At 49.6% G+C, this 19,130-nt stretch overlaps 1 protein-coding gene across 1 annotated transcript; it reads left to right on the top strand.

The window, feature by feature from the left end:
* Positions 1–18,176: 18,176 nt before the first annotated feature.
* On the top strand, positions 18,177–18,503 carry LOC144139265 (uncharacterized). The gene has a single exon (XM_077671671.1). It carries the CDS (start codon positions 18,209–18,211, stop codon positions 18,443–18,445), a length of 237 nt encoding a protein of 78 aa, XP_077527797.1. The 5' UTR covers positions 18,177–18,208; the 3' UTR covers positions 18,446–18,503.
* Positions 18,504–19,130: the final 627 nt, after the last annotated feature.

Here is a 19,130-nt window from a genome sequence, read left to right as displayed (position 1 = left end):
TTTCTGTGGCATTCTAAAAAGATTTGAGGATCATGACGTGATCCCCTAACAAGCAAGTAGATTACTTGGAGCTTCCGTTGTCTTTTGATTGCCATTGAACGCCAACACGAATCCATGCGAATGTTTTAACAATGCGACTCGAAATGTACCGCCTCTCTCCTGCGCCTTATTTAAACCAGTTGTAGCATGAATGCTTCCAAATCTGGCTGAATTTTTGATCACCGGTCTACTTGCTCCTCTCGCAGGTGCTCCCGGAGGCTTCCGGACCAATCCCAAGTGAGGCAGCCGGCCCTCTCGGAGAATCGCAAAGCAGCCAGGAGCAGAGTCCACAAAGCGAGGAGGTAGCGTCCGAATATGCGTATTGCTCACACCGCTCTGACAACCAGGATGCCGGCGACTTCCGCCAGGCAAGCTCCCCCCCTGACACGGTCAGCTCCCCACCCTGCTCTGAAAGACCGAGGGAAGAGCCCCCCACCCCTTCTTCCGGAACAACGGCGGAAGCCGGTTTCCACTACCCGAAGCATCCCCTGGATGAACTTGTAGACTTGTGCTATCTAGTTATTGGGAACCGGGAAGCCCCCTCTAGCCTGCATCGCAAGTATCTTCAAGCCCTGATGACAGTGGCTGAATGTCCACCAAGCACGACACATGTCCTGGACGCTAAAAGGCTGTCCCAACTCGCGGCGCGCCTTGTTGAATTTATCGCTCTCGGCATAGACCCGACTGCTACGCGGGAAAACCAAGCCTCGGAGAACAGCCTCATCGCCACAGAGGCCTTACTTAGCCTCATTCACAACGTGAAAGGCACACAGCTGGTACCCGCAGTCGCGGGAAAGATCTGCACCTTGATCCAAAACCAAGACTGCAGGTGGCGCTGCGGGGCGCTGGCAGTCTTTAACGAACTGTGCCAAGAAGAGCCGATGCCGCAGAATAGAGTCAGCGTGAACTGCGCAAAGGTGCTCGTTGGAAACTGCCTTAGATGTGTGCTTCAATGCCTGAAGGACCGGGACAACACAGTTCGAGGAATGGCCATCACCGCAGTCGAACAGGCGTCTCTGCACATCGCCCCCGAGTACGCGCAGAACTCGCACAGGAAGATCGTGCCTGAGCTTCTAGGGATCCTGACTAAACGCTCGCAAGCGGATGTGATCGCCGTGGCGGCGACGATGCTCCGGCAGATCTTCGCAGCCTGCACGCCAGATGTGGTGGTGACTTACTACCTGGGCGCTGTCCTTTGCAAGCTCGACAAATTGTGCGAAGAGTCTGCACCGTTCCCTCCACCCTACGTGGCACTAGCGGAGCATGTGCTTCAGATCGTGGCCTTGATGTCAGATCTCGCTCAGGAGAACTTTATGTGCGTATACGACGATGCCATTTCTCTCTTAAAAAAGCTAATCACTTCATTTGACAACACAAACAAAGCGAGGTTGTGGTGGCTGGCCCTGTACTGCGTGGCCCGCATTGGCATAGCTGTGGGCACAAATCAATTCCTTACTGACGTGCCACTTGTTAAGGGGTCTGTCGTAATCCTGCTTGCTGGCAACTGGTACCACAACGACGACTACATCCTGGGAAAAGCAATGTCTATCGCCCTCATGGTAAGCAGGGCTCTGGACTATCAGTGCGAGGATTTCATGGGGTACGTACTGCCAAGCGTGTTTCATCTCTTTTCGCAGCACAATACCACCCTAGTAACGTTTCACGTCAGAGCATGTGCTTTGCTTGAAACGTACTCGTGGCACGCCCATCGAAGCTTCATGCCGTACGCTAATGACGCGCTCCACCACCTCCTGCCGCTCCTGGTGGATCCCGCACAATCTGTGAGAACATCCGCTGCCGAGTGCCTCCCCCGGATGCTGGCTTGTTCAGCCACTTGTGGCGTCGTGTGCGCGACGAACCGCTGGCTTACTGCGCATTCAGCGTTAACAGCGGCCATCGAGCAAGAGAACAACATCAGCGCTCTGCTAAGTCAGGTGTGTGCCCTGGAACAGATGCTCCACCTCGTCTGGCTGCCCTGCATTCTAGCCGAGGACGTCGGAGTGACGGCGTCCGCATTGGACAAATGCTTCGAGTTCTACTTTCGGTGGAACTGCGTAGCTGACATCGATGGCGTGTCAGCGGAAAAGTTACAGTTCGGGGCGAAGGAGGAAACGAAGGAGAATGACATGCACCGAAGCCTTTTGCAGGAGCTTGCAGACATCATGTGTACTTTGATAACCCAGCTCAAGGACCGTTTTTTTTCATGCCTCGACCGTCTGGTCCCCCTCGTCTCCAAGATGCTGACCAAGCCGAGGCCCTGGACGGAGCACCTTTACGGACTCCAGATTTTCGGCGATGTCTTGAGCCTTGGTCCTGCCGGAAGCGTACGGTACAGCACGTACTACCTTCCAGAAATCTTCCAGCGTTTAGAGAGCAGCATTGCTCCGGTAAGGGCGGCTGCGGCTAGGGCTGTTGCTACGATAGCCGACGTTGGCGGGAGTACGTTTACTGCTCAGTGCATTGGCTCAGTGCCTTGCCTGGCCGCTGCCATTGCGGACCCGGAGTCACACTTTCCTGAGGATTCCTTCAGCACTGATTTGAGCCTCGTTGCCATGGCTGTTGTGTTCGAACGCTACTGGGAGAGAATTCAAGGCGCGACCAATATGGATGAACTGTTCCAACGGTTCCTGTCTTGGCTCCCTGTTCTAGAAGGAAGGAACACAGAAAGGCCTCTGCAATTTCTCTGCTCGCTGGTTGAGAAAAACGACGCGGTTGCGATGGCGAATGCTGCTTCCATTGCTCACGTTCTTGCGGATGCACGGGCAAAAAATCATGTGGACGAAGGATCTACACTGGGTAATCGTGTCGCGGCTTGCCTTCGACGCCAGACGCAAACGGTGCTCAAGGCTCTCTCGGAAACTCTAAGCGGCGGACAGTGGGAAGGCTTGGCAGCTGAAACCGGAGATTGTGTGGCAGATTCAGCTAACACCTGAGTCAGCGCTTTCCTCAGTCGTGTCTCAATAAAGTGACAGACTTCACCATGTTCTGATATCCCTGCCTGCATGCTTGTGTCAAAGTAAGTTCTGTATGAACACGCGGTGCGATTGGAATCCCTCGGTCAGGTTGGCGCGGCAGTGTGATTGGGCCTACTTCTGTGAAACAGGAGCATCTCGCAGCCATCGTGCCCGAAATTGGCGCCGGAGCGGCAGATCGCAAGCCATTACAACTTCAAGTACGTTATCTAAAGGGGACATAACCGGACCCAGGGACGCGTAGTCATACCCAAGGGAATTAGACGTCATGACGACAAAATACAACGCTCGTTGATTGAAGCGGTTACTTTGTCCCGGTAACAATGATACGAATTTTATCGCAAGCTTTCAACCAATAATCCGAGATATTCAGAAGGAACCTGTAAAGCAGTGCCGACACCACAGCCACTTTCCGGTGGTTTCTCTATGACGTCACAGTCTTGTTTGTGCGATTGCGGCCGCCCAGCTGAGCCGCCGTCAAATCACTGGGTGATTGTAATGGGACCTCTAGTTCCGTTACCTAGCACACTAATAGCAATGGTGTAGACCCGGCGTATACTACGCCAATGCTGACCACCACACGCCACTGTAGCGCGAGGTTCAAAATTTTTTCAATATTTCTTGCGTTTTTTTTTTTGGAATAGGGCTGAGTGGGTTACCAGACGGTAGTCCTTTTTAAGTGAAAAAAGTTGTATTTTGCTTTAATAGCCACATTCACCACTACTCTAAGACGACCCGATACTGAACACCGTATTCGGGACACTTCATTAAATATGAACAAAAGGGTGCCAAGAGAACATGAAGGTACGTGCGGGATTCGGGGCTCCATAGCATGTGCCTCATAACTTGTCTAACTGAAGTACTTACAGATGACGAGTCACGTGGTTGGGAGCAGCTTTACCGGGAATTCAGTAGATGGCGAGAGCTGGCTAAATGCGCGTAGTTTGAATCTGTTTAATAAAATCACGTCGTACGACAGAAGTGGTGCACCTCTCTCCCTCCTATGGAAACATTTGGAGGAGGAGGAGGAGTACAAGAAGGAGGAGACAATTTTATTGCGCCCGGAGGAAAGGCCAACATTAGGGCTGGTGTGCTTCATACGACGGTCAGGATGTGTTGGCTCCTAACGGCGTCCTCGCAAATCAGCACGGTCTCCCAGTGCTCTTTTCTGGGCTAATAAGTGTTCTTTTTTGGATTGCTAGTATGCCGAACTGGCAAGCTGGGGCAGTGTGGACATTTACTGTCCCCAATGTCTCGGTGAAATAACCTGGACGCCTGGATTTGGGTATGCATTAGTGTGGAGCCGTCTCAATGCTCGGTTTTTGGTTTACGAGGGAATTAGCTGCAGGGTATCTCCGTCTCTCGCCTTTGTAATGAACGAGAACACGTCGGAACGTGCAGAGGAGATCTTTGGTGTGGTCCGTAGAGGGTATGGTGGGCTGCAGGGGCTCTGGGTGGTGGTAGTTGCGTTAAGTGGCAGTGACGTTTTATGGTGCTGTGCGAGTCAATTATGGTCTGCGCATCCGTCAATTGATGGGGTATTAAGGGACCCGGGTGCAGCGATTTGGGGTTTTTTTATGGTGCTTTGACTACGGACCCAAGCTTGTCGTCTTTCTTGGTTGTAAGTGGGGTGCGTGTGGGTTTTGAGAGGTAAACCAAGCATGTGACTGCGAACGCCTGCGGGCATATCCATTGAATCTTTGTTCACTGGATGTCAGTGCAGTGTGGCACAGATTAGTGCGGACGAAATGACCCATTTCAGTGAGTGGGAGATAGGTAAACGGACTAATTTGCTGTCTGTGATTACCCGAGGAGGGTGTTGTGAAAGCAAGAAGGAGAAGGCGGGGTTGGGTGTGAGGACTAGGAAACGTGTCCGTCTTAGTAAACAGTACCCAAAGCAACCTTTCCAAAGGATACTCCACGCACATGGTAATATTTAGAGCGGCTTTGTTCATTTGCTCCTTTGATTCATTTTATTCACTTTTAACCGATTATATCTTGTTAGCGAGGACCCAAGGACATCAGGTGTTCCGAAAAGCACCTCGATAAGGCTTCCAGCTTTGCGTACCTAGGAGTACGTTGTTCAAGAAGAAGCGCGAAGACGAGCTGAATTTTGCATGCCTCGCAACGGAAGCACTATGTTCAGTTTACATAATGGAGGTCATAGCAAGCAGGTTCTCTTGTAAACCTCCAAATACACCGGGGTCTCGGAGAAGGAACTTTTTGTGATCAACACCAGTAATCCCCAGCTATACGGGAGGCAGCAACGGGGTCGAATCCAGGTGATTAGTTCTGAATCATGCTTCCATAAAAATGAATTATAGCCGAGTAGAAAGAAAAGGCCCTCTCGCATAATAATTCAACGTCGTGTCGCGTAAGCAACGTATTTATAATCGAGCGCTAAATTCAGCTTCTACACTGTATGAGAGCACATGGACTAGCTGTTCAATGCAGAAATCGATGGCTGTGACTTGTTTATGTACACACTGCAGCGAAAAATGGTTCACGGCTGAGTGGCTCTACTTTCGGAAAGTGCGTACGCCCGTCGACCATGCTTCTATGCAAATTTACGTGCGTCGCAGGCGGCATTAATTATTCTTTAAAATGATCCCGCTACATTGTGGAAGCACGGGAAGAAATACAGCTCTAGATGTTTCAAAAAAGTACATCATAGCCGGACGCAGCGGTCGACAGTGCTCGTGAGCCGTAATTGGGCAAACATCTTGAGCCAGCTAAGCAAAGTGTTAAAGCATAGACCGATAGCTTCTAGAAGAACTGTCTGTTCGTGCCAGTATACCGTATAGCGACAGTACTTCCGCAGATCATCAAGAACGTCGAACGGACTGGATGGTTTTAACCATGCAGCGATTTGGAGCCAACATATAAAGCGACAGCCCTCTGCGCCAAATCTTTTGTTGAGGGAGTTCTAGAAGTATCCGCTCAAAGCAGGAAAATCCAACCCTTGCTTAAATTTCTATCCCATAAAAAAGTTTCCGGCAACAATTCACGGAATTTGGGATTCCCCTCAAAAACGTCCCCTCACGCTTTCTCACGAAGGCGCCAAGCTATGCAGGGCTTCACGAGGCCTCCAAGAAAAATCTTTGTCATCGACACCCGTTCGGATTCAAGCCTGAAGAAACCAGATCAACAGACCAGCGCACTTCAGCAGTTGCGACCAATACTATCCTCCCTCTATGTCCTCGGCCTGTACAGTTGCAAACAGGAGGATACTGAGGAGGACGTCCCGTGGTTCCAGCACGTGTCCCCGTGGACCTGCGTTGTCCTGGCGCTCTTGTGCGCCTACGTCATGGCATCGGTCGCGTCGTGCGTGAGCGGCCTCTTCTGGGTGTCAGCCTTCTCCTTCCTCAAGACGGCGTCCGCACTTCTCTCGAGTCTGGCGCTCATCATGAAGGAAGGGGCGCTTTGTCAGCTCATCTGGCGACTCAACGAGTTGCCATCCTCTCCTGGTGCGAAGCTCAGGAGGACGGCCGCCGCTATGGTGGCCTGCGTCTGGACCTTCGTGCTGCTCAGAACGTCTGTCCAATGCGTGATGCTCTTCGAGGAATCACCCGAAGGTAGGCATGATTCCATGGCACCTTGAGAATTATGTCTGCGTTACTGATGCGTAGAGTAACTTGGTGCCGAGGGCTAGAAGAAACACGCGTTTATGATATTTTGTGTAGAAATAGCAGGGACACTTTCCTCTCTGCCCTGTATAGCATCTGTGCCTCTAGAGGTTACGATTGGATCGCGGTAAAAGAAAGAAACGTTTGACTGAAACACGTAAGACATACAGGGTGACCGAAATTAAGTTGACAGGTTTTTTTTTTAATTAGGCGCTTACATTTGCGTGAAGACCACCTCTACAGTGAGGTTATGCGCCAAGGGGGACCCAGAATTAAATGGTAAATATTGATGTCGGTGGCTTAATTACTAAAATTGAATAATTACCTTTTTAGTGGCTGCAGTAAGCAGGCATGTTTGTATTGAAAAGTTAGACGCAATCGTGTTTCTACGTAGTTTCATTCGGCAGAATTCTAGCGCGTCTGTACTCCGAGATACAGAACTGCGAGTTTTAATTGCTGTTTGCATGATTACGCATGCTAGACAGCGAAAACCCGCCCAAAACTCCTCCCTTTTGTGACGTGCCTGCTGTGTACGGTCTTTAGTTTGACAACGGGGTGGAGGCGTAGGAAAAAGTGATAACTGGCCCCTTTTCAGTGTTGGCTGGCGTTATCGCAATCTGATGCACCCGGAACCGCAATTGAAGCGCAGAACAAAAGTGAGGAGCTTTGTCCCGGTCTTCGCTGGCTTGCATACGTAATCATGCAAACGGAAATTAAACTTCGCAGTTCGATATCCCGGAATACAGTTGCGCTAGAATTCTGCCAAAGGAAACTGCGTAGAAACACGATTGCGTCTAACTTTTCAATACAGACATGCCTCAGACAGACAGACAGACAGCCACAAAAAGTTAACTATTCAATTTTAGTTAATTAAGCCACCGACATCAATAATTACCCCCTAATTATGTGTACCCCAGGGCGTATAACCTCACTTAACCTAAACGCCTAATTTAAAAAATAATTACATCATCTTCCCGTAGGGGAACCCTGAGTAGTATGCGAAGCAGCCATGGGGTCGACTGAAGTTCCCATTAGTTTTCAGTTCGTCGTTTCCGTTCACGTTCAGCTTCGCGTGCCTTCGTTGTATCAGTAGCTTCTTGACGTAGTTTGTATTAGTGAAGGACATGAGGCGCGTTCGTAGCACATACTCCCGTTTCGGTTTGTAGCGCAGTGGCAAGAGCGCCACGTACCTCCCGTTGCGGCCAGAGAGTCGTGGGATCGAAACCGGGCGCCGCCTAACTATTTCTTTTTATAGTGGACTGCGCTGACGTCAGCCCAGACGCTGGCGGGGCTGAAGAGACGCGCATGCGCAGTAGAGTGCGGACGGCGAACAACGACAGCGAGGGAGGGAGGGACACAGCCCCGAGCATGAGATGCTTCGCCTCTAGAACGGGTGCCGTGGCCGGAAACGAACCTCGGTCACTCGAGTTATGAAGCCGGAGTCTATCCGATTGCTCCATTTCGACATGGTCGAAGTGGTTTGGATTTGGAGAGGGGTGCATGGACGTGCAAAATTAGACAGAAAAATCTTGATCCCCACCGTTTAAAGACGGCGATGATCCGTCATTAGAACGCTTCGCGTCGTCGTTAGACTGAGGGGGGCTGATTTCTTTTTCCCACGAGTGAACCACGTTACCATGAAAGTGGTACCAAGTTCCGTTTCACGCACAGAAGGCAACAGGCTTGGCTATAACCCAGGTTTCGTACTTATAGCCTTATCATGCATCTGCCGAAAAGCATTTGAAGAAAACTATTGTGTCATTTTGAAGACTTAATCATATATTCTGTCCTCAAAGTCTTTTTGTGAAAAGTTTGTGTCCGCAGTTTTGAGAGGTAACTAGTTAAAGTTGAACTCAGTGTTATAGACAAGGGTGTTGCGCACTGTACGTGCTTACATGACAGCACTTTCTGTGTGGAACCGGAAAAAGGCTGTGCGGGCTGAGTAGAGCATGTGACCACCCCACCTTTTTTTACGGAGCTTGTTGTCTATTACTTCCTTTGTTTTCGAAGCAAAGCTATAAAATGTAGTGTGGTGTTACCTTTTAAAAAAAGTCCCATTATAATGTGTTCGGTTTGGTTTCCCTAAATGAGAATCATTTATGTTCTTGCGAAGTAAAAAATCGCAAGTTCTCTCGCAATCACCGACTACCGCGACTGTGCTGCTGAGTACAAGGACGCGGCTTCGATTCCCGGCCGCGGCGGCCACTTTTCTGGTGCAGGTGAAAATCGAAAACGCCCGTGTGTTCGAGATTTCGGCGCAAGATAAAGATCCCCGGGTGGTGAAAATTAATCCGGAGCTCTCCACTACGGCGCGCCTCATCGCCAGTGTAGCGTCGGCGCTTCAAAACCCACAATAAGGACTACCGCGAATTTCCGGGAGACACGGAACACGGAAAACAGTTATCCGGACTTCCATCCCCTAGTTCCTGCGGTTATTTTAAGTGTTGTTATTTTGCTGCCAGGTAACTAGATAAAGCACAAGCAATTCGTCAAACTTTGTGACCAGATACAAGTTTTTGAGGGGCACAAGTGTGATAACAGCGATATGCTGCTTGGGGAAATCGATACTACGGTGCGTTTTCGATCATCATGGGCCAAGAGGTAAAGGCTACCACTCGCGCTGTTATTCCTGCAGAGCTCTCGACGCAAGCGGCATCGGCCTGGTTCGGCGTGGACGGCCAGCTGCCGGCCAGCGTCCTGCTGCCGCTAAGCCTTGTGGACACAGCTCTGCGCGGTGCCCTGGTTGATGGGAGCCTGCTCACCAGCATCGCCCTCTATCTGGCACTGACTATAGCCCTCAGGCACAGGTATGCACGGCTGATTCTCGTCATAACGAACAATGACCCGGCCAACAACCTTATCAGAAGAACAAACCCAGAACTTTGGTCTCGCAAGTCTGATTACCCATCTGTGACAGTGGAAAAGGCAGAGAGCTGGGCTGCATTAAAAGGCGTGGATTCCTCCTGAGACATCCCGTATACCGTTAAAACCCGATATGACGAAGTCACCTGGAACCGCAGACTACTTCGTTAAACCTGGAACTTCGTAAAAACAGGACTGCCATTTTAAAAGCGGTTGATTCCATAAAGTCGATGTCTAAATAGAGGCGCATCCAAGCAGCAATCATGACATCGTAATTGCTGCGGCCGCGGCGCTCGGCTGCCGATAATTAAGCAATGCGCTAAAAGTCGCTGGTGAAAATAATGTCAGAAAAACGCTAGAGGTTCGGGGGAAGTGAATTTATTTCCTAGCAAAAAGGCGTGTGATTTTCTCCTGCGTGCACTTCGTTAGCATTGGGCGGACAGACGTTTCGTAGCACGCAAGCACATTCAACGTGTACTGGGTTCCTTCGTGAGGATCCCCAGCAAACCACCTGAGCCAGTCAGTAGCGTCCATCATCTGTCCTGGAGTGGGCGCAGGAGCTTCAACAGTTTCTGGGTCGTCAAAATGCTCTGACACCTCTTAAATTACCTGCACAATTTCTGCATCGTTCAAAACCTCCCGGTCGTGTCGGAGTCTGCGTTTGCGTCGGCGCTCAGATAGCCGTGGAAGCTCAGATCTGCTGCCACGTCGTTAAACTGACTACGCTATTTCCATGAACTTGGCGGGATTTCTTATTGCTCGTGTTGCGGGCTTACGGATTTCAAAACACTTCGTTAAATAGGGCATGTCGCTAAATCGATTTGGTTAGTTCGAGTTCATAAAAGCATTCATCCATATAGGCACCTGCAGAGGAATCCGAATTGGTTCGCCATTGCCTCTCAGCCTCTCCATGACCATTGGAGAAGCCACATCCGGGTTCAGCTCTTACCCAAAAATACGCACCCTAACCTACATCCCGGCCGCCGACAACTCTGAAGCCAAGCGCATGAGCATTTTTATGGAAAAAGATTGATTGATTGATTGATTGATTGATTGATTGATTGATTGATTGATTGATTGATTGATTGATTGATTGATTGATTGATTGATTGATTGATTGATTGTACGGTTTAACGCGCCGACGCAACGCAGGCGATGAGGCGCGCCGTAGTGGAGGGCTCCGGATTAATTTTGACCACCTGGGGATCTTTAACGTGCGCCGAAATCTCGTACATACGGGCGTTTTTGCTTTTCGCCTCCATCAGAAAAGCGGCCGCCGCGGCCGGGAATCGAACCCGCGACCTCGTGCTCAGCAGCGCAACGCCTTAGCCACTGAGCCACCGCGGCGGGTTGGAAAAAGAACAGATGTCGCCTATACGGATGCCAGCAAATACCCTAAAGGTCAACACAAATTAGCCACAGTCACCACAAAGGGCGCCCTCACCACTTGTGCATCAATCTCGACATCGTCAACCTGTGTTACTGAAGAGTTAGCTACCGCCTTAGCCCTCATACATACGAAGCACCCAATCATGATCACGGATTCCCAAGCTACCTGCAGACGCTTCTTAGCCGGTAGGGTAGCCCCTTCAACTTTGAAGTTACTCTTGCCACATCAAACCCGCCGAAAGTCAACATCATCTGGACTCATGGCCATTCCTCACTGGTGGGCAACAACTTTGCTCGTCAGCAAGCCTGCTCAGGCTTCCGAGGAGGCCACATTTGTCAATCCCGATCGTAACGTATTAATACATAGCGCAGTATTACCAGTCCGACAGAGTACAGTTTCCTTCCCCTCACTCTGCACTTTCCAAGGAAGAAGAACAGCTACTCTGCAGACTGCGAACTAATATCTTTCATCACCCAGTTCGCCTGCATAGAAGGTTTTTGAGTCAACACTATGCTGAATGCCAGTTCTGTTAACAACCGGCAGTTCAGCCTCCTACTATAATAGTGTAAACACAATACCAAACTTCTTCCTCCTCGATCCCCACTTCCCAATCCTGAGCTGTGGGAGAACCTGGTGACCAACGGCCATCTGGACGTCCAGCAACTCCTGGCATCCAGAGCGAAAGCCTTCTGCTCAACTCATGGAGTCACGTACTAGGGAGCCACTCCCACTACAGCGGCTTAAATAAACGTCTCTCTCTCTCTCTCTCTCTCTCTCTCTCTCTCTCTCTCTCTCTCTCTCTCTCTCTCTCTCTCTCTCTCTCTCTCTCTCTCTCAGAAATATAAAAAAAAAGAAAAGATGCTTCCCATAGTGGTCGGAATTGAACCTTGATCCCTGGCGTTACGAAGCCGACGTCTATCCAATCGCGCCATTCCGACATGGTCGAAGCAGCTTGTATTTGAGACTTTGACATTGACTCAGGTTGCATGGATGAAAGCTTCGCGTTTTAACCATATTTTTCCTAAGGAATGGGCTTTGATATTTTCGTTCCAGACATACAAAAATCACGAAGTTCTATTCGAAGTGTATACTGTGGGTGAAAGTTGCACCTTACTTGGTTTAATGGCAACTGGGTCAGAAACAGGCCACGAAATTAGACTGCTAAAGTTGCGCTTCTGACAAACTTACCTTATTCCTGTAGAACTGAGCCCATGCTCTCCAGAAGGCTACCCGCAATGTTTAATGCCAGCGTCCCTGCTGATGTAATGCTGAAGCGGTCGGTGTGTATTACAGAAAAACTGCCTTTTAACACCTTTTTATTGCAAAAAGAAGAACAAAGTAACTGCTTATAGCCCGTGATATTTTTTACGTTACGCGGGTAAGCTGTCCAGTACACGGCTGCGGAGGTGATCTAGGCTGGTTGGTAAATATTCATTTGAATTCACCGTAGCGCTAGCGACGATGAATGAAGTAACAACACACTGCGTTGACCAGCACTGAATGCTTCTCAATATTTAATGGAAGGGCAGAAGAAAATATCTAAATACATCCCCCTCGCGAGGGGCACGATCAAATGCACAGCATTTCCGAGGGGGTGCGCCGGCAAGTCGTATGGATTACGTATTGGTTGTTGGTTTTCTTGTTACACGCTGCACGTCATCAAATTTGCGGTGGGCTACAGCGGGGCGTCCCGGCAGCACGAGACGCGACCAGCGCTGCTGGTCTCTCGATCATAGTCTCGATCGCGGGACCTGTGTCGCCATCTTGCGGAGGCGCGTGACAACTTATGGCGGGTCTCTCGATCATAGTCTCGATCGCGGAACCTGTGTCGCCATCTTGCGGAGGCGCGTGACAACTTATGGCGCTTTCGAAACAAACCATAAATGAGTGAAGGATATAAGGCGCTATCGGTGCATCGAAATCCGTGTTGGTTGCGTGGCTCAATCGGTAGTGCGCCCGGCACTTGCCGTTCCGCCCGCGCCGTCATGGGTTCGAATCCGGGCGCCGGAAACTGTTGTTTCTTTTATAGTGTAGTGGCCTGGCTGCGGACTAGGCCGAACGCCGCGTGACATTGTGAGTTACTAAAATGCTATGCATTTAAAAGTAGTGGTCTTTCGAAGCTGCGTTGTCTCATAATACTTCGCTTGCCGTTTCTCGCTCTGAAAGGGGATATGAGAACACGTAGGCTGCTAGGCCACAGTTCTCGGGCTGTAACGATAGAGCTAAATGCTTGCTCAGTCTGTAGCTTCGAGCTGTCGCCTCTCATCAAACCACGTGCTGTACGCACTAATTAGCCCGCCAACCGCCCCTAAATCGGCAGTCATACGTGCGTCCGAGCAATTTGGTTTGCGACGCGGCGGGGCAAAATATGTAGCATGTTGGACCAGCATGGGAGCCGCCATTCCGGGGATCTTTCGGCAGCCAAACCGGTTCTCGAAGCGGGAAAAGCGTGCGCAGACGTGTCCTTTTCTGCTGGTATGTTTCCCGCTTAAGCCTACCAACTTATCTGCGCCACGAACCAGTCTAGCTCACTGCAAAGCTAACCTGTACTATTCCCCTGCACTAACAACCCACTTAAGTGCTCAACTCTCGAAGTGGCGAAAATGCAGGTACGTGGACTTCAACACCATCATCGCTCGCCACGCACTCCGCGGGTCTGCCCTGGAGACTTCCGAGCTCAAGAGGCTGCGGTTGGTCCACACGGAGCTCGGGTCAGCCGTTCGGTGCATGGACGCAGCCTTCGCCCCTGCTGCCTTCCTCTGGGTCTCTCTCTTCGTCTTCGGCGTGTGCGTCGAGGTGAGCCGCTTTCTTGGACACCGAAGACGCGACGACCGCCACGAGCTCGTCATTTTCGGTGAGTGCGTTCCTTGAGCGGCCATGGACCGTGCTTGAGAACAAAAGCCGATCAAGTTTTCTAATCACAGCCTTGGGTTTCTGAGTTACTAGATACGGTTGAAATATTGGAATTACCAGAGCAAGAACAGATTACGGCAGAATGAGATTCGGAACGGGGGTTTAGATTAATTATCTATGAAAGCATCTGCTCTTATTAAAAAGGTGACAGACATTGTCGACTTAATTACAGGCCAGCCTATGTATTCACGAAGTTTTCGAAGGGACTTGAAAAGGTTATACACATTCGAATGTCTAGTTTCTGCCAAAAACGTAATATACTCTCACATGCGCAGTTCGGTTTCACAAAACAGAACTCAACTGAGACGTAATTACTCACTCTAAGAGAGGACATTTAAGATTCTTTTGAAGAAAAAAGTTCTTTTGGGTGTTTTTTAGACTTCACTGAAGCGTTTGACTACATAAACCATCGCCTAATGAATAAAGTTAGCTTATATGGTTTCAGGGGCGCAACTAACTCACTTCTTAGTTCGCATCTGTCGCATCGTTCACAATATGATAAAATCAGTCAATCAAAATTATTTGTAAAAAACATAACATCCGGTGTGCAACCGGGTATCATTTTAAACCCCTTCGTTTCTTTTTATTTTTATATTAGCAATATTGTAACAAGATCAAAGTACGCAAAATATAACATGTGCGCTGATTATGTACCATTGTTTAAACCCCATTCCGTAGATACTACTATTGATCAAGCAAATAGCGAAATGAAGGAAACTAGGCATTTGTCACTTATAAACGTGCTAAAAGTTAAGTAAGCAAAACGAATGCTATGATGTTTAGACTCAAAAATAAAGCGCTAATTGTACTGGGAGGGCTTAGATTTCACATATAGCGCTTAGAGTTCGTCGAAAAAAAACTAAACTGTTAGTGGTCACATTTAGTAGCCAACTTACTTGGGATGATCATATTAAAGCAGTTTGAAATATACCTACTCGAACTGTAGGGTTAATAAGCCGTTGTCGTTACTTGCTACCAACCAAAGAGAAGCTTCTGTGGCATAGTTCCTTATTTATGCCGCATTTCAATTACGGCCACTTGGGTAAGGGTGCTACACTGCTTCAAACCAGCAACACATTTACGTTCTGCAAAAGAGGACTTTGCGTGCAATATACAACAAAAATATGCTTGGGCCATACACCTGAGGTATTTTCAAAATCTGGGTGTGCAAGAATGTCCCCTTTGTATAATCTTAGAATAATTGAAGCGTATAAAAAGGAAACCGATAAAACATCTTAAACCTAAAAGAACTCAGCGGGTCTCTGTAGTATAGCCGTAAAGTCTATCCTAGCGGGCGAAATTAGCCCTGGAGCATTCCTGCGTGCCGAATACCATGTGGTATGCAAATTCTATCGAATACATTATCCCGCACTTAAGTGCGCTCAGTTCGATGGAAATTTATTAACTACGGTAGCATGACGAGAGCTGCCTCAAATCGCTTTCTTAATTTGAATCTTGGTCAAAGCTGCTGTTCTTTGCACTTACTTATCGGGGCTTCCTGGGTACATCACTGAATTGTCACATATGTTTAAGTTGTTTACCATCTGTGTAAGCTTTGTTCCCTTGGTACACATTTGCTTATTTCAAGTTAGAGCCCCACTGTACTCGTTGTCGTATCTGGGCTGAATCATAATCCACGGTGTCTAATATGTCAAGCAATTTGGGAGCATTTATATTTTCCTTTTTTATTTTGTTTTTTTTTTTCGCCCATGCACATGACACAGATTTTTGGTGCTCTATTGTTTTTGTACTTGAATGTCGCTTTCTTGTTGTTGTACACAGTAATAACTGTTCCGATATCTATGCTTGCAATGCATGCATGCGTATCACTTTTGTATTCGCACTTCAGAATTTGTCGCCTGCCCATGCTGCTGCGTTGCAGTGTAAGGGCGGGAGACCCGCCCAGCTGCGCCGGCAGCGTTTAAAAGCAGAGCTGTTGTTGCTGACCGTAATGTGTGTGACGTAGACAAGAAATCCTACGTCATAGTTACTCCCGCCGTTAACCGCACATGTGAGCACGCGCTTTACGAGGAGCGCCAGGCTTCTCCAGGCTTGCGCGTGGCGCTCGCAAACAAATACCAAGAAAAATTCCCCCGAATTTCCCCGAGGGGGAGAATGTGAAAGTGCGAATGCACGGTTGTCGGCCCGCTTGCGGCGCTTGCGCTCGGCCCCCGCAGCCCACCGCCTCGCCGCCTACTCTTCCATCTCTTCCATCGGGTTTGTAGTATCACGTGTACACCACGCAGTTATCAAGCCGCTATAACGCCGCTGAGTCGCCAACGCACGCCGCTGACGACGTAGTTTGAATGCGTTAAAGATATAAGGCGCGTTACTGGCAATATCAGCGTCGCGTCCGTGGCTTATTCGGTAGAGCGTCGGGCTGCGGCCCGCAAAGTCCTCGGATCGAAACCTGGCGCCGGATGCTGTTTCTTCTTTAAAGAGCACTGCGGACGCCGACGCCGCCGCCGCCGACGCCGGCGGTGGATGGTTTGGGGTCGCTTATAAAGTGCATTCGCACTTAAAAGGTCACATGCATCCTCGCCTAAAGGGGGGAGCACGGGTCCTCTGCAGCTACAGACGCCCAGTTCGCGAAGCCGGTTGCCGCCGGTTCTAGCGCGCGTGCTGACGCGGATCCACTTTGAGAGAAATGTGAAAGCCTGCTGAAAAAACGTTTGATTGATTGATTGATCGATTGATTGATTGTAGGCTTTAATGCGCCGACGCAACGCAGGTGATGAGGCGCGCCGTTGTGGAGGGCTCTGGATTAATTTTGACCACCTGGGGATCTCTAACGTGCGCCGAAATCTCGCACACACGGGCGTTTTTGCTTTTCGCCTCCATCAGAAAAGCAACCGCCGCGGCCGGGAATCGTGCCCGCGACCTCGTGCTCAGCAGCACAACGCCTTAGCCACTGAGCCACCGCGGCGGGTAGTGATAAAACGATCCGGGCCCGCCAGTCGTGCATGATTAAGACGACGATATAGATGGAATTCGATGACTACCACTACCACAGTGAAAAGAGACAACGGAGCATGTAAATAAACAATTTTAAACGTAATGGAGATCTTGGTGGTGTGTCCTTCAGTCCTTATATAGAAAAATATCCTCAATCTCCGCTATAGTTCAAGCCTTGCACCACTTAGTGTTAGCTTCTCCAATTTTTTTTCCTCTGTCGTGCCCACTCAATCTGGGCAAAATAAATATTTTCGAACCTTAAAGGGAAGGGAGCAGTCTATTATTTATTGGGTTACTTATCAATACTCTAAGCCTTGTCCGGTTCTTAAAGGAAATTGGCACACGCTGTACACTATAGTATGGGTACAAAAATGGACATACTGCGCATCGGTACACCTCGACGATCAAATGTAATGGGCAACGTTACACATCAGTCGCATCTTTGCCAAAGCGCGCAAGAAAAGAAGAGAGTTGGAGATAAACATGTGGCCAGGATTGGTGCTTTTCTTCTCTTCCATATCTATATTGCAGTGAAGTGACACAGCGACATGCCATGCCAGCGGGGCAACAGTGCATTCATGGGTGTGCAAAAATTCGTGGATGCACCAGCTTCATTGAGGGCACTGTCATCATCACTATTCGGTCGCACCCCTTGCAAAATTCTTCAAGGAATATGTGCCTGTCCTCTTAACCCTTTTAACATTTGTCTTTCCCCTATTCTCCTAACGATGACATCAACCTATAATTCGTTTCCTATTCTATGATATAATTCTGAACCCGTTTCCCCAATTCTATTCTACAGGCTGATTTTATAGTGCTATGAAGTGGGCGTGTTAGCCCTAAAAAGCTACCCCGTTTCTTGGCCAATCCCGCCCTGTGTATGTGACATCACTGAAGGAGCATCAACCACAATTTTATTGATCCACAGCTTAACAGGGAGAGGCGCCGGTTGGGAGCACCGGCTCACTGCTGTCTTCTAGTAGACCGCCAGGAGCACGTGGACCCTAGCTGCGAGTTTGGCCAGCTGGATCACACACTGTTGCACTTGTGGGTCGAACTAACTACTTTACGCCTAGCATAAAAACAATAGAAAACCCCCTTTAATGTCTTTGGCCGTTATTCAGTTAATTATAAATACTGTAAGCCCCACCACCCCCCACCCCCCATATACCCCCCGCAATAAAAACCTTAGCTATATATATCCTGACTCTTCCCGGGCAGCATCGCTGGACGACCACAATTCAGCAAGGCTCAAGCAAAAGCTGCTAAAATTGAACCTTCATTCTTTTCAACAGTGGTAAAGGCAAACGTTTGCAAGAAAACCTTCTGACATCCGGCGTCTCGGCTTGTACGCGCTATACGCAGGGCTCAACCTCGTCAGCGTGACCCTTCCTTTCCTGCTGCTCTCCATCCTGGCATCGCAGCTGACCGAGGCGGCGCACGCCTCCGCGATGCCTCTGCACCGGTGCCTCGACAGGGGCAGCGCCGCCGGAGGGGACCTGCGGGAAGGGCGGCTCTTGGCCTCGCAGCTTCGAGCCCCGTACGTGGCGCTCACCGGCTGGGGCTTCTTCGCCTTCTCCCGCTCCTTCGTGCTCACGCTGGCCGGCGCACTCATCTCATACGTGGTCATCCTGCTGCAGCTCAACCCGGCCACCAACAAGGCCCCCGCACCTGTCGCAGGACACTAGATGTCCCCGCTCCTCACTGTGTCTGGCATAATAAACTGGGCACTGTAAGATGATTCATACCCTCGAAAGAATTTAATTTTCACACTGTAAACTGATTTACGGAAATAAATCACTTTCTATAACTAACTACTTTACACCTAGCATAACAACAATAGAAAACACCCTTTAGTGTCTTTAGCCGTTATTCAGTTAATTATAAGTTCTGCAAGCTTTGCCAGGTGCTTACCATCTATAACTAACTACCTTACACCTTAGCATAAAAATAATAAAAATTCCCCCGCATTTCCCCGAGGGGGAGAATGTGAAAGTGCGAATGCACGGTTGTCGGCCCGCTTGCGGCGCTTGCGCTCGGCCCCCGCAGCCCACCGCCTCGCCGCCTTCTCTTCCATCTCTTCCATCGGGTTTGTAGTATCACGTGTACACCACGCAGTTATCAAGCCGCTATAACGCCGCTGAGTCGCCAACGCACGCCGCTGACGACGTAGTTTGAATGCGTTAAAGATATAAGGCGCGTCACTAACGCTGATATCACGTCGCGTCCGTGGCTTGGTCGGTAGAGCGTCGCGCTGCGGCCGCAAAGTCCGCGGATCGAAACCTGGCGCCGGATGCTGTTTCTTTATAGAGGAGCACTGCGGACGCCGACGCCGCCGCCGACGCCGGCGGTGGATGGTTTGGGGTCGCTTAT

The sequence above is a fragment of the Haemaphysalis longicornis genome, unplaced genomic scaffold, assembly GCF_048455015.1.
Source record: "Haemaphysalis longicornis isolate Haplotype H1 unplaced genomic scaffold, Haemaphysalis longicornis Haplotype H1 scaffold_5, whole genome shotgun sequence".
Lineage (NCBI taxonomy): Eukaryota > Metazoa > Arthropoda > Arachnida > Ixodida > Ixodidae > Haemaphysalis > Haemaphysalis longicornis.
This window is presented reverse-complemented; position numbering and strand designations above follow the sequence as displayed.